General features: G+C 39.6%; 1 protein-coding gene across 1 annotated transcript in view; it reads left to right on the top strand.

The window, feature by feature from the left end:
- The window catches only part of THADA (THADA armadillo repeat containing), a 152,066-nt gene that overhangs the window by 64,810 nt on the left and 71,963 nt on the right, over positions 1 to 15,293 (top strand). Inside the window, exon 29 of the mRNA XM_054280582.1 lies at positions 227 to 395. Within this exon, the coding sequence (XP_054136557.1) occupies positions 227 to 395 (169 nt within the window). The remainder of the gene's footprint in view (positions 1 to 226; positions 396 to 15,293) is intronic.

Below are 15,293 nucleotides of genomic sequence, written 5' to 3'. Positions count from 1 at the left end.
GCATTATTTCCTTTTTGTTTTCTTTTATGTAAACACCAGAACTTGTGAATGACAACAAATCCTCTGGTGTAGCTCTGGTGTGACTTACCTTTCACTATGAGAAGACTGTATATTGGATTTGTGAGCAATATGTTTTGGTTTCTTTGCCCTGTCCTTTGTCCTGTTGTGGGCAGCCTGGTGGCTTGCTGGATGGCCCATGCCCATGGGGTGTGTGTGGTTTCTGCAGGTGTGGGCACAGCCCCGTGTTCCGCTGCCGGGAGATGTCGGGCCGGGCCCTGGTTCCCTTCCTTGTGGCCACTGAGGTTCCGCACACGGCGCTGGCCCTGCTGCGGGGGCTCCCGGACTCTGCTGCTCCTGGCATGAGGCAGAACGCTGTTCACGGAACCCTGCTGCAAGTAAGCTTGTTTTGCGTTCATTTGTTTTTGTTTTGGGAGGGTTTTTCATCTTTTTGTTTTTTTACTGTTGGGGTTTTAAAAAAAGGTTTTGGTCATACTTGACAGCCAGATAACGTACCATGAGTTGTGCTTAACATTCACACGTTGTCAAAACATAGATGAAGACTGCTTTTGAGTTTATTCTGCCAGATGATAAATGTGGAATGCACATTTCAGCTGTCATTTGAAGGCAGTAAGCTGTAAGTAGTAACATTTACATTTCATATAATGTTTCATCTCCAGAGATTAAAGTGCTTTAAGAGCAAATATCCCTATCTGAACGTATTTACAGAGAGATCTGTGCGACTTGCCCAAAATGATTGAGCACATCTGAGGCAATGCTGAATTCCATGCACCAATAGCATTGTATACATAGTCAGGCTTGCTACTGACCCACATAATTATTTATCAGTCCATTTGCTTTTCCTGCTATACCAGCAGCTTTCTGTCAGCATGCTGTACAAGTTGTGGTAAGCTTTATACTGTTGTATTCTGGAGAACAGCTCACTTATCAGAAATTTCTTCATTCTCCATATATCATTCCCCTGGTTTATGGCAGTCAGTTCACTGTGTTTCATTTTCAAGCTATCATGGTAATAAGTTACTGATTTTTATTGCCTGTTTTTCACAAGCAGCCCTCCAACAAAGCCATATTGTACACGATCAGCTCTGTTGGTCTGTCTTAGTTGGCAAGCTTTCTAGGGACATGTTCCCACTGTAAGCTCTGTGCTGGGGTGTGTATGGTTGTTTTGATTTGGGTTCTAATTATATCTTTTCAGGCATATTATTTCCCCTTAAAATCAAGACTTTCAGGAAATCTAGGCAATGGGTGAAGTCCCTCTAGAGCTGTTCACGTCACCTTTACCTATAAAGGGTTTCAGGCAGTTGAATCTGGATTTGAATGATGGTTGGTCACAGTAGAGGGTTTTGCAGGGGATGGGATGGGCTCCTGCTCAGGAAAGCAGTTGGTGCACCTGATACCTGCAGGGGATACATGCTGTTTCTGTATGGGAAGGGGGGATGGCCATCCTCACATTGGCTGGCAGCCCTGCCGTGTCACAGCTCCTGAAGTGGTAGGAAGGGAGGGTTCTTCCAATAGTGGGAATGAAATGCTTCCTCAATCCAGAATGATTATAGCTACTCATGAGGGTATGGACTGGCACTAATGTATAGAGTTAATTGCCTTCTTTTCAGTTACCTGGAGAAGAAAGATAGTAAAAAATAATAATAATGCAGGGTAGATATGAAAAAGCCCAATGATCTAGTTTTTTAATTCAGTGTTGCTAATGAGATCTTATGCATAGCTGTAGGGAGCTTTCCACACCTGTGAGGTGGGAGATAGTCCCAGAGTTTTAACCTGATTTTTCATCAGTTTTGAGCAGCTGCTAGGAGCTACTTCTTCAATTTGTACTGCTCAAGGAGAGACCATGCTGTCAGAGAATGATATTCTTCCAAAAAATGTCAGTCTTACCATAACAGTTCAGTGGTTTGGTTTCTCACATTTGTCTTGGACTTTGCTGTTATTGCTTATGAATCAAGGGTACTCAAAATCTTTATTTAATGCTTAATTTAATTTAGTGTAGTGCTGACATGTATGGCAGCTCTCTGTTGCTAATTTAAAATAAGAAAACATTCAGAAGAAATAGTTTAGGGTGGTAAAGATGTGCAAAAAATGGAGGCAAGGCAGTGGTGTTTGTTGTAGCTCCAAATTACCAATGCCAGGTAGTTTAACCTGTAGTTAGCTTGCACTTCTGGTAGGCAGTACAGAGAAGAAAGTATTGTGACTATTTAGGGGTTGCTGGATTCTTGGTTTCAGTTTCCTTTTTATCAGTGTTAATTGGAACTTGCAAATTTGCTGGTAAGGCCTATTGAAATGTAGAAATATGTTATGGGAACTGTTGGTTAAAGCACTATTTCTCAGAAGGCTTACTTGAAGAGATGGTGATCTGGCAGTGTTTGAAACTGTTTGCACTGCTTTTCCATGACACAGTGGAGGATTTATCATCCTCCTTGATATAAAAGCAAGACAAAAATCTCTACTAAAAAGAGCAAGTCTGTACAAAACTCAATAAAATATACGTTTTTCCAGCAATACAAGGCCAATATCTTATGAAAAATGGAATTCAGTAATTTGATTTGTTCAGTGACATGAGAAGCTACTAGGTTCATTGCTTGAGTTTTTTATTTCAGTATTCATATACTGTCCAGTTCTGAAAAGGAAGGCTGGAATTATTCAGAATTAGGTGGCAGTGCCAGATGTAGTAAATTGTGAAGGTATATTTCAGTTATGTTTCAGAGTTATGTAATTTATAGAAATATAATTCAAAAACAGTTCAGCATGTAGTGCTTGTCCAGACATGGCTTTGTTTTCAAAATGCTGAGATTGCCAAGAAGTGCTTTTTTGACAGTGGATGTAGATGTGTTGTGTTTAACTTGAGATCTCTGCATTATGTGAAAACATGTCTTTCTCACCATAGTGTTTTAACTGTGGCCCAATTTTGCAGAAGAATATGAATGTCCATGAGGATAAAATAATGTTATGCTTTACAGGTTTTACAGAATAATTCTTTTCAAGAATTATGAAGGGGGTGCTGCTGTTCTCTAACACTTGGGGAGCTCATGATATTCTTCAAGAAGCAGTTCTGCATCATAAGCAAATGCACTGACTTAAATGAGGCAACCAAAAAATGTTTTCTGTGCTTAATGTTTCCTTTATGAGTACAGTTTCTGCTTTGCTCCATAACCCAAATTGGCATGGGTTGGGGGAAGGAAATAAAGTTTCTAATTCACAAGAAAATGCAAACATTTTGTACTAGCTTTCTTGAATAAGGAAGTCTTTCTGGCTTGTCCTAAGATCTCAGCTTTTTACGTGATTAGCTGAAAGGAAGGTCTTATCCAGAGCTTTATGTAGGGACTTCTGGAAGAGTATCAGAATTTGACTAGGGAAGCCTAAAAGCTTGTGTATCTTTGACTTTTAGCAGTTGCCAAGGAACTTACAAATATTTGGGAAGTTTGTGAGGTTTCCTTATCAGAGGATCAAATGTCTTTTGACCTTCTGCCTCTTGGATTGGAATTTCTGCAGTATATATTCAATCTTTCCAGAAAAAAAAGAGAAATGTAGAATGAGCCAGGCAAGGCTGCCTTTTACCTTCACATCCTCACTCAGTCATTCCTTGGGTGTGATTGAGTTCCGGCAGAGCTGCTCTCCTTGTTTCCTCTGCTGCTTTAATCAAGGTGAAGACTTTTGTCACCAGTGCTCTCTTGGAGGCCTCTGGGTTGCTTGCATGGTGCTGTCTGGTCACCCAGCAGCTGCCGGGATGGTTGAAGCCCCCCATGAGGAGCAGGGCCTGGTGACACAAGGCTGTGTCCTGTAGAAGCCCTTGTCCACTTGTCCTGCTTTGTTTGGCAGCTCATAGCAGACACCCCTTGCAGTGTCACCCCCAGTTCAGTTCTTAGCTGTGAGCTCCCAGCTGGCTCATCACCCACCCCCAGGCAAAGCTCTGCCATTCCAGTTGTTCTGCCACAGAGAGGTCAACCCCCATCTTCTCATGTCCCCTACCTGTCCTTCCTAAAGGACCTGTGTCCCTCCATTGCCTTACCCCAGACATGTCAGCTGTTGTATCTTGCCTCTGCCATCCCAGCAGGATCACAGACTGCATCTGCACATGGACCTTTTAATTCCTCTAATTCTTTAAACCCTTCCTCTGAGTGCTTCAAAGTGAAGAAAAGTTACAGGGACACTATAAAGATTTGTCCAGAAAACAAGGCAGCACCATTAATTCATCTGGTTGTGGGTTATTTATGATGATTAAAAAACCCTCCCAAATGCATAAACTTACAGACTGGTTTGCCAGGGAAAGCAGATGTTAGACTTCAGCTTTTGTTTTTATCTTGAGAGAATCAGTTAACATGATTGATGCTGGATTTCAAAGCCTGTGTGATGTTCATAGATGGAGAATCCAGTTGTTTTTAGTACAGTGGAATAGCAATGGTATGACTGGAGCTTTCAATCACATTCTGCACTCATTAGTTTCCAGAAATCTTTTTCACATTTGTATACTGGAAAAATCTGTACTCCAATGAGAATGTATATACCCTTACATGCTGGTCATATCAAGAAGAATTCATTGGGCAGCTGCCATTAATCATGAGCAGACATAATTACTGTTAAGGTTTATTTGTTTTTCAAATGAATGAATCTGCACATCAATTGACTCATTGTCTTGTTTTATCAGTTTGATCTTCACATTCACTTTGGCAAGCTTACAGTTAGATATTTTCAGAACACAGGGGATTAGGTCAATGAAAGTTACTAAAAGAGACATTGTGTTTTCATTAACTTGTCTGTGCCTTGTTCTGAAATGTTGAAGGTGCTGCCTTACTTTCTACATGCTGACAGTGTCTAGCTTGAGACTGGGATACACACTAGGACAAACAAGTTTGCTTCTCTTATTTGGCCATTCTATTTGAAGAGCTTTTTGCAATCTCTTTGCATTTTTTAAGCGTGGATTAGGAGGAAGGAGGATTCAGTGACTTCTCCCTCATCACTTGCTGCTTATATATGGAGGGGACTACATGACTTTGTGTGCCTCCATTTGCTGCCTTCATCAGGAGATAGATTGCACAATCCAAAATAAAGCTTTTATCAAAAGTTCCCAGCTTTTTCCAGCACATACCATTGAAGAACATTTTTTTTCTGGAATCTGCCTTGGTCATGATGAATATTTACATTTTTGGTGGTGCTGTGTACAAGCAGTCAAAAAACTACATAGAGTAAAATTAAAAAAAAAAAATCCTCTGCTGGTCTAGCATGTTCTTGCAGGTGGATCCTTCCTGTTGTGATTGGTTTTGGTCACTGCTGTAACTCAAAAGTCACAGAAATTCTGCTTGCTCTGCTGTGGTCCCTAGGAACATTTCTGTCTATCCCCCATCTTCTCATCTGAGGCCTGGCTGGTAGCTTCTCTTCTCTTTGCTGCCATCTTCCCACTTACTCCTGTTACTTTGTCACTCCTACTGATTTGTCCTGAGATTTGTTCCCTGAGCATATGCCAATGTTTTGCATTGCAAGAGAAAAACTGTACTCCTTCTCTCTGGGGATCTGTTCTTAAAGACATACAAAATAGAACTGGCAGATGAAATGGAGAATTTGTTATGTTTGGTGCAGGGTTAAAACTCCATGAAGATAAAAATGGAAAATCACTTAATGTTGCTTTGGCTTTCAGCAATCAGCAGTCATTTGCTCTTCACAAATTGTTATGCTTAGTATTCGAACTTTCTCCAAACTTAATTTTTCTCCACAAAATTCTGTGGTGTTAGAGCAGCCAGCTGATTCAAAGTGTGTGTTTGTGTGTGTGTGAGGTTGATTTTTCCTTGTTTGTTTGTTTTTGGTGCTCATTAATTTAAACAATTCTGTTAGGCATATGAATGCAATGTCTCATGCAAGGAATGCTGTTTTGAGATTTTGAACCTTTTTTGTTTAGTTTTTGAAACAAGCAACACTTGCATCTCAAATCTGAAGAACAGAATGAGTCACATTGACTCAGTTGCATGTGACAGAAATTGGACTTATAGGAGATATTTGGCTTCATAACTCTTTACATTATTTAAAATTCATTGTAAAAATTAAAACTTCCTACTGACTTTATTGGTCAAGAAGTTAGCAGTTACTTTTCAGGGAATAACAGCATCTTAGAAAACTAGTCCCATCTCTCTGAAAATTCTTAAAATGGAAGAAGCTAGAGCCCTTGTATTAAAAAATAATATTATGATTGAAACAATTTCATGGTTGCATAGTAGGTTTTTCTGTACAGGACTTTTACCATAGAATCATGGAATTGTTTGGGTTGGAAGAGACTTTAAAGATCAGATTCCAACCTTCAGCCCTGGGCAGGGACACTTTCTCCTGCACCAGGTTGTTTGGAGACCCATCTAGCCTGGCCTTGAATACTATGAAGTCATGTACTATTTCTTTTTTTTAATATTTCTGGAGTTTATTGAATACGTCAAGATTTGTGCAATGGTAGAACTTTAAATTATGTGTATCAACTCTTTGGGTATGCTGATTCTTTAAATCTTAATGGAGAGCTGGAAGAAGGGATTTAAAGATTATTTAATTGATTTAAAGGATGGTTGGAGCCTTCATTAGAGCAGCAAGAAAATCAGGACAAGAACACAACCTTATAACAGCCATTCTGGGTCATGTAAAGATTTGTCTGAGTCAGGGTGCTCCCTCCAGCAAGGACTGATAGCACAAGCCTCGGAAAAGGAGTAAGGCAGATAAAGCAGCTGGAGAAACATCTGCATGTGCTGTCTTAGCTTCCAGCACTTTTGAGCCAGAGATGGATGGATATGACTTTTTGGAAGATAAAAATTCAGTACATGGTTGTAGTGATGAAAAGCAGCAATTCATGATGAAAACATCAGTATGTTAGGCAGTTTAATTATCTGGCAGAGTTGTATTAAGACAGGTTGTTGTTGATGAAAGTAGAGTCTGCTTAATGAATGCAGATGCCTCTTTCCTTCCTTTGAGGAGGAGGATTTTAGCTGAAATGGCTCCAAAGGAAGGTCAAGCTTTAGGTATTTCAGATTGTGATCACTCTTGTGTTTTATGAGTTTAATACTTGAATACTTACTCAGAGGACTAAATGCAGTTTAAATAATATGAAAATAAAGCAGGGAAGAATGAGGCATGAAGGAGAACTCACAAGCAGTCACTGGACCTGCCTTTTGTTGGACTGAATAGGTAATAAAACCCCATGGACTCTGGAGACTAGGGTGTGAGAATATGAGGAGACAAGTCAAATGCATTTTGAAGGATTCTGATCCTTGTTGCTGGGCAAAAGAGAGAGGTGCACTATTTATGAGTTTCACCTAAAAATCCTTAATGTGAATTAGCAGCAGTGTTGGCAGTGACCATATTTTTTCCCTGTTTTGTTTTGAAGACAGAGGATCTCCAGATTCTGAGGGAATGAATGCGGAAGTAGTGTATTGTTTTCTTGGCTTTATTCAGTAGCCTAGAAACATTGTCTATGGTGAATTACATTTTATTTGTCTTGGCAGTAAAGTTTGAAGTGTAGCAGTTCAATGTTGGCTTATAAAAACTCAATATAGTAAACAAACCTAACATTGTCTACCGATCAAAGAAATAAACCTGCTAAAATTAAATGTTTTCCAGGGAAACTTCCTTTCAGCTGTTTCTCTTCTAACCTCAATTTCAAGATAAGCCTTACTTTTAAGATTAGTACAAACAAAAAAGAAATACCGATGTCAGGTTGGAAACATCATTTATATGGAGCTGGCAATAACAGAACAGTTGTCTCATTTCTTTATGTTGTAAATTTGTATTGACTGTTATGTAAGGGTACACTGATATAAGAAGGCAGTGAGCATTTGAGAATGAGATTTGTATCTATGAATGCAACGGAAATACAGCCGAGTTCCAGGAATGGGAGGAGGCAGTCTCTGAAAGAGAGTCATTGATGAGATCTTGCCAGAAGTTTTCTTTCAGCTGTTTTTTTAATTAAAAAAACAAACCGAGAAAACGACACGTAATCCGACTGATTGACTGGGCAGCCCTGCTGGTTGTACATTGCTTTGAAGTTGCTTTAACTGTAATTAGTAATGCTCCCAAATATTGTCTCTGACTTCCTAAGACATGTCACCACTTTTCAGAAGGACATAGATGTACACAGCTCTTAAAACTCTATTAGGTCTCTTCAGTTTCTGCAAAATTGAGTTCCCTCCTACAGCAGCTAAGGATATGCAAAGATGCTGTTGTTTTAAACCTTGTGGGGTCACCTCTTTCTAATGAAAACAAAAAAAGACATAGTTTAGTACAGAATAAGCAACATTTATCAGTCAGTGAAAACAACTACTGTTTTGATTGAGAGGTAACCATAATAATGATTACTCTGGGTTGTGCCAGGGAAAGCCTGTCAATTGTCCCCTCTGTGCAGGGAGAGAGATGCCTTGATGGATGCACTGCTTCCCTCTCTCCCATATCCTAGATTTTGACACTCGTTACTCTGATTATGGTAAGCAGTTGCTTTGCAAATGTTTTGGCCCTGCTGTTGTAGTGCACCTAGTTCCACTCCTTTATGAATAAAAGCTCCTGCAGCCTTGCTAGCAGAAGTTTTGGGTGCCTCTGTGTGTGGCCATGAGGTACTCTGCCTGGTGCTCAGTTACAGCCGTCCATACAACCTGGCATCTCTAGTTGTGTTTGTGGATAATAGTGCAGAGACTGAAAATACTTATCTGTGAGTGTGGTTACATAAAACAACTTTAATTAGGTGTTAATAAAGAGAAATCCTCTTTATAGGTACAGTTTTCAGAGTGAATACGTTATTTTGTCTTTAAATGATGGACATGTGAAAAACAGCTTTCAGCACAGTGTTTTACTTTTCATTACTGAAGTCTTCCTGAAGAGAGTTGAACTATTCTAGGCACTGGCTGAGTAATTTGATTTAGACCTCCCAGACCAACAATTGAACTGTTGTGAAGTCTGAATTTTTAAGTGTTCCATTCTGTGCATATTTCTTGCACCTGTTTTGCATTATGAATCTCTAAGTATCCCTCATGATTAGCCAGGAAAGCAATCCTATCACTCTGTCACTGGCAGAGGATGTTTTTACAGTTGGGAAGGCAAAGGCTGAAACTTGTAAAGCTTACTGAATATATAATACTCTCCTAGGTGGTGCAGTGGATTAATTTAGTACTCCATGGAGTTCATTTTTCATCTCCCAAAACATGTTTTCCATCCAACCCACACAGGATTTTTTTCCCTTCCTTTTGATCTAGGAACCATGTCTTTAAAATTTTCAGAGCCAAATGAAAGACAATCCTGAATACACTTTATGGGTATACTTTTAAAAATACCCATCCATGATAAGTTCTGACTGCTTGAGGATGTATGAAAAATTCTTACATACAGTGAGACCTTTTTACTATTCTGTGTTTTCAGAAGTTCAGGTTATAGTGAGAAATAGGGGAAGGTGCCTTCTATGTATTTTGGAAGCCCTCTCAGCCTGTTAACAAAAGTGTGTTTTTTTGTTTTTTTTTGGTTTTTTTTTACTGAGGCTCTAAATGGCTGAATCTGAACTTGAACATGCTCTGTAAATGTGTTCCTCTGGTTTTGTTCCTCCACAGGTGTTTATGCATAGGCCAGAAAAGAACAGTAAATGGATATGCAGGCGTAGGAAGAGTTGTACAGACATTTCACAGACATAAAGAGAGTACATGGGACAGAAAGTTTATGTGGGTGTGTGATTAACAGGGAGAAGCTGTGTTATGGTTGTACCTAGTAGTGGAGAATTTATTTGGAGGAGTGGAAGTGGTGCCTTCCTTGTAAGGTCTGTCTGCATGTTTTGCTTTTAGGTCAGGGGCAGTGTGAGGAGCAAAGCTCTACTGAAGCACAGTTTGTTTTCCACTGTCTAGTTCCACATGATTCCAGTTCTGGGGCCTTTCTGCTAAAACCCTCAACTAAAAGCCAGTGACAGTAAAGTCGGAGGAGCTGTCAACTCCCTTGAGGACAGAGAGGCCCTGCAGAGAGACCTCAGCAAATTAGAGAGATGGCAACCACCAACTCTGTGAAGTTTTAACAGTGATGAGTGCCCAATTCTGCACTTGGGACAGGGCAGCCCTGGTTGTGTGTATAGACTGGGAAATGAGAAGTTGGAGAACAGCTCCATGGAAAGGAACCCTGGGACCTTGACTCATATTCCACTTGGTCAATGGCAAGTGGAATCTGAGTCAGCAGGGCCCTGGCAGCCAGGAGGGCCATCCCTGTCCTGGGGAGCATCAGGCACAGCATCACAGCTGGGCAAGAGAGGGGATTGTCCTGCCCTGCTCTGCACTGGGGCAGCCTCACCTCCAGTGCTGGGGCAGTTCTGGGTGACACAATGTAAGAAGGATATGAAACTGTTAGGGAGTGTCCAGAGCAGGTCCCTGAGGTTGAAGGGCCTTGAGGGGAAGCCATGTGAGAGTGGCTGAGGTCACTTGGTCTATTCAGCCTGGGGAGGAGGAGACTGAGAGGGGACATCATTGCAATGACAATTTCCTTGTGAGGGGAAGAGGAGGAGCAGGTATTGGCCTCTTCACTTGTGTGCCCAGGAATCAAGGAAACAGGATGAGGCTGAGCTGGGAGAGGTTTCTGTTGGATATCAGGAAAACAGCAGAGAGTGTGGCTGGGCACTGGAACAGACTCCCCAGAGAATGGGCACAGCAGCAGCCTGACAGAGTTCAGGGAGCACTTGGACAGTGCTCTCAAGCACATGGTGTGACTCTTGGGGATGGTCCTGTGCAAGGCCAGAAGTGATAATAATGTGGATTGTAAGTTGGGTGATGAAAAAATATGGCTTCACTTGGACTTGGTATACCCTGCAGAGCCTTTCTTAGGTGCTGGAAGCTGTCTAGGAGTGGTCTAACTACAGAAGAGAGCAAGGGGAGATGCTGAGAGGGTGAGGGATGCTTCTAAATTTATCACCTGTCAAGATTCCTCCTTTTCTCTGCTTCATAAAAGGTGCCAGTTGTCTTTGGATCATCAGAGTCTCCTTGATATTTGGGGGTGTGGAAACCTCCCCCACAGCATTAAACAACTAAAGAATTAATAAGGCTTCTGAGGGAATGATAAGCAGCAGGTGCTTCTATTCTGCCCTCCCTAGCTGCTTGTGCCTCTGTTATCTCTACCCTGTTTCCTCTGGCACCCTCACTATCAACTCTCTCCCACCAGCTCTTTTTTCAGATGTTTGCTCCTTTTTATCTCTGTTTTGGACCTCATCCTCTTACAGAATAGCTGCTGTTGTGGTATTTTGTTGCTTATTGCACTGGAGTAATTACCAATAATTAATGCTGTCAGAAATACTGGCCAAATGTATCTGTATATTGATTTTATTCAGAAGTATAAACTTCAGATTCAGTGCATCTTCACATCTGCAGTGAATGTCTCAATCTCTATTTGGCAAGTAACCTCTGCAGATTGTAGTTGTTCATTCTGACCTGTTTTTATTGTGAAAAATAAGCAGTAGTTATTAATTTTTTTCCCTCAAGTACAGAGGTACTTTCAAAGCTGCAGAAAGGTCTTTGTGACAGAGGTATACATTGGGAAACCTTTACATCTTGAAAATCTGATTCACCCTTTTTTAGTGCAAATGCATCAACATTAAACCTTCCTTTTCACTTGGAGAAATTGCTTATGAATTCAACACTAAAAGATCTGATGTAAATGGAAGATATTGAGCATTTATAGTTCATACTGAGTTTTACTTGAGTATGGTTGAATTTTCTTAGCACCTTTTCTTCCTTTCACCAGTCCAAATGCATGCATTTGTTTAGCTTTATAATATTAAATTTATAGTTTTGAAAGAGAAAAAAAGTAAGGTAGGAAAAGCCAACTTCTCTCGTCTCGGTCCCTATGAAACACTTCTATAGCAAGCTCACATCTCACAAATTACAAATGCTCAGCTCACATTTGTAAAGTGCAGAAGATCTTTTATTTATTCTTGCAAGTTTCTGTCCCTGTTGTTTCATTGGTGAAGCAGACACTGCTGGGAAATACAACAGGAAATGTAAAGAGCACAATGTTCACTTTTTTTTGCCCCCACAGAAAATACAGGTGGAGTCATGCTTGAGTGCATGCTTGATTTTTGTACCTATTGAATTATTTTGTGCCATAAGAATAAAGTAGAGCCTTCATTCTATGGAATGAAGTCACTTATGAACCCAAACCAACTCAAGACAAAGAAGAAAAATTAAATCAGGTTGTCAGTATCTTATGTGAAACATGCTACATGCTTAATACTTTTTAGGTTATTATGTTAATAGAAAAGTTAGTAATATCAGCATAAAAATATGTGTGTGCTCTGGTGATTCTCCTGTTTCCCCATCCAGTGAATACTACCCACTTCCATAAAAAGGCTCTGGAAGATGTAGAGATGGACATAGTAACACTCAAAGACTTCACATACACACCCTATTGCCAGATTTTTGTTAGGCTTTGTTATTTCCTGATGTAACATCTAATAAAAAACATATGCTCTGTGTGTCTATGCTGTCTTGCAGCATAAAACTGCAGCCCATGGAAAACCTGAAGCATTTCAAAAGGGAAGAGACTTGGTGTAATCACCTCAGGGTATCAAGCATCTTCAGTTGTTGGAAGTGAAAGCCAAAATGAGCTTTTTATGTTTAACTAGATTTGAAATATGCACAATATGTCCTCTTGGTACTCAGTGATTACTGGTGAGAAAAAAGTGCTATCTTTGCAACATCACACTGCCTTTAGCAATAAAAGGAGAATATTGTTTTCTCTAAAAAAATAGGAAGTGTTAGTAAAAATGATAGAGACACAGTATTAAAAAGGAAATATAACTACAAAGTAATGTAGCTCTTAGAGTTGTTTAATTTTCATAATTTTTCATTTTTCTGAAAAGCCCTATTGTAGAGAAGAAAAAAATTGTTTAATTTAGTCTTTCAGACAGATATATTGAATATATAGCATTGTCACTTAATTCAATTTGACACAGGAGTTAAGAGTTCAAATGACATTTAAAGCTGTTTTTAGTCTTATGTAATGTGGTAACTTTATGAACAGTTGAAGAAGTTAATTTCCTGTAAAGTTGAGTTTTTGAAGTTCTGTGATCACATGGTCCAAATAAATGATTTAATCCTAAATATTTCTTAGTCGAGTTGCAAATGTTCCTAAACTGATCATGTCTAGCTCTCAAATTATTACAGCAGTAACTTCTTGGGTTTTTTCTCTGAGTGCAGTAGGCTATTAGATTTCCTCAGAAAGTGAGACATTTGTAACCACCACAGCCTTTTAATACTTTCTTCATCAACTCTTTGAGAAGTTGAGTCTTAACAGTTTTCCATCAGCCTTTTCCTTTCAGAGAAATTAATGTTCCATTCACATGTTATCTTTTAATTCAGTTTTATATCAGTGATATTTATAAAGGTTGGATATGACACAGGAAGAAGGGTTTAGAAGCTGGGAGTCACTTGTATATTTTTTGCATTCAGTCATGAATATCAAGTTTGTAATGGTTTTTTATCTGTAAGAAATCCCTGGGGTGTTACAGACAACTTTTTTGAATAGAATTACAGCACCATGATTATGCACCACAAAAATCCTCAAAGCAGTTGCAGGGCTGCAATTACAGAAGCATGAAGAACTTGGGAGGTGTCCTTGGACAATGCCATTCCATTGCAGTGCTGTGAGCAGGAGGTGCTGTCACAGAACTGAATTAGACAAACTTGATTTGGGTCTTTTTCCTTAATTAGCCTGGTTTCTTGGGAATAAAGTAGGTTATTTTGGGTGACAAGTATGAAATTTTAACAGTTTGTACAGTAACTGAAACAAAGGTGATAAATTTGAGGATTTTTTTCATTTCTTTCACGATTTCTAATGCAAAACTTTCATACTCATTATTGCTACTGTATTGTAAACAATGCTGTCTGTAAGGCATCTTCTCACAGAGAGAACTTTATGTAGTTAAAACTGTAATGTCACCAAAAAGTATTTTATTTTTACCTTTCACCTTGTTCACCCAAGAGCTTTTACTTTGTTGTTATCTGTAACTAGAAGAGAACTCATCCACCTTAACATCAAGTAAATAAATTTATAAATAGGTGGGCTCCTGTTTTGCAGCTGGCTGATAATATTTAATGTATTGTAAAGCCAAAAAGACTGATCAAGTGCACAGAAAATGCATAATGGTGTTTGGAGAGGGGAAGAAGCAGCTTGGTGTCAAATAAATTTATTTTGTTTTTCCAAGTGCATTTAAACCATGGGATTCTGTAGACTTTTAGTAGACTCTTTAACTACCTCTGTGGATTCCCTAACTTCTGACATGTTCTTGCTGGTTCGTTTTGTTGGGGTTTTTTTGCCAAATTGAAATATTTTTAGTGTTTCAGTTTATTTGAAGCAGTCGTACTGTTATATGTGCTTTATTGTAGTTTTAGATCTGTAGTAAATTTTGCTGCTTAAAAACAACAAAAAAATTCAGGTTTATGGAATGATTCTTCATCATAAACCATCAATCCCCAGCATAATCTGTTGATAACCAGTGGATACTTTGTGATTAGGATTGAGGACAGGGTATGGAACAGGTACCTCTCTAAAAATGGTGATAAGGGAGATGCACACAAGATCTGTGTGCTGAGGAGCCATTCAATGTGTGGCACCTCTTATCTGCTTTGTACCAGAGATTAAGAACAAATAATGGAGCTATGAGTGAGGGTAGCAGGGCCTTCCACTCATTTCTGTTCTGCCAAATTCACACTGTGAAGGGACTTGAAACCACAAGCTCTCCCTGGATTCTGGTTTAGTTTATATAAAGGTAGTAAAATAAAGTGTTTAATCTGTTAACTAAAGAAACTGTTGATTTTAGTGGGTGATTTTGCAATTGTAGCCACTGGTAAACTACAGAAGCAGCAGGACATGGTCTGTGAGTGGTGGTTGGAGATGACCACAAGCACGACCAGATTGGTACTGATTGCAAAGGGATAACACAGTGAAGAACCCATTGAGATACTCTTAGCACTTGTGTTTGGTGTTTATTTGAATGAAAGAGGGCATGAAGTATCCTCATAGTCCCTTCCATCACTGATGCTGGGTGGTTTTCAGCTGCCTTGAGCCAATCCGGCTTTTAGTGAAATGGGTTTGTACTTGTTCTCATTGCCAGTTTTGAGGCCCTAATGCCAGAGGATTTGTGTAGGCTCATGCTCTGCAAACAGCTTGTGCACAGCAGTCCTCATGCAGCTGATCATCACTGTCCTCTGGCTGCTGGGTATTGCAGCGGCCGCAGATCAGCTGGTGGTCCTCTTGGAGCCATTTCAGCAAAACCAAATAAGATTTAAATATTTGGA

This window comes from Melozone crissalis, unplaced genomic scaffold (genome assembly GCF_028551555.1).
Source record: "Melozone crissalis strain CALT ecotype California unplaced genomic scaffold, PUWL_Pcris_2 ptg000027l_1, whole genome shotgun sequence".
NCBI classification, from domain to species: domain Eukaryota; kingdom Metazoa; phylum Chordata; class Aves; order Passeriformes; family Passerellidae; genus Melozone; species Melozone crissalis.
This window is presented reverse-complemented; position numbering and strand designations above follow the sequence as displayed.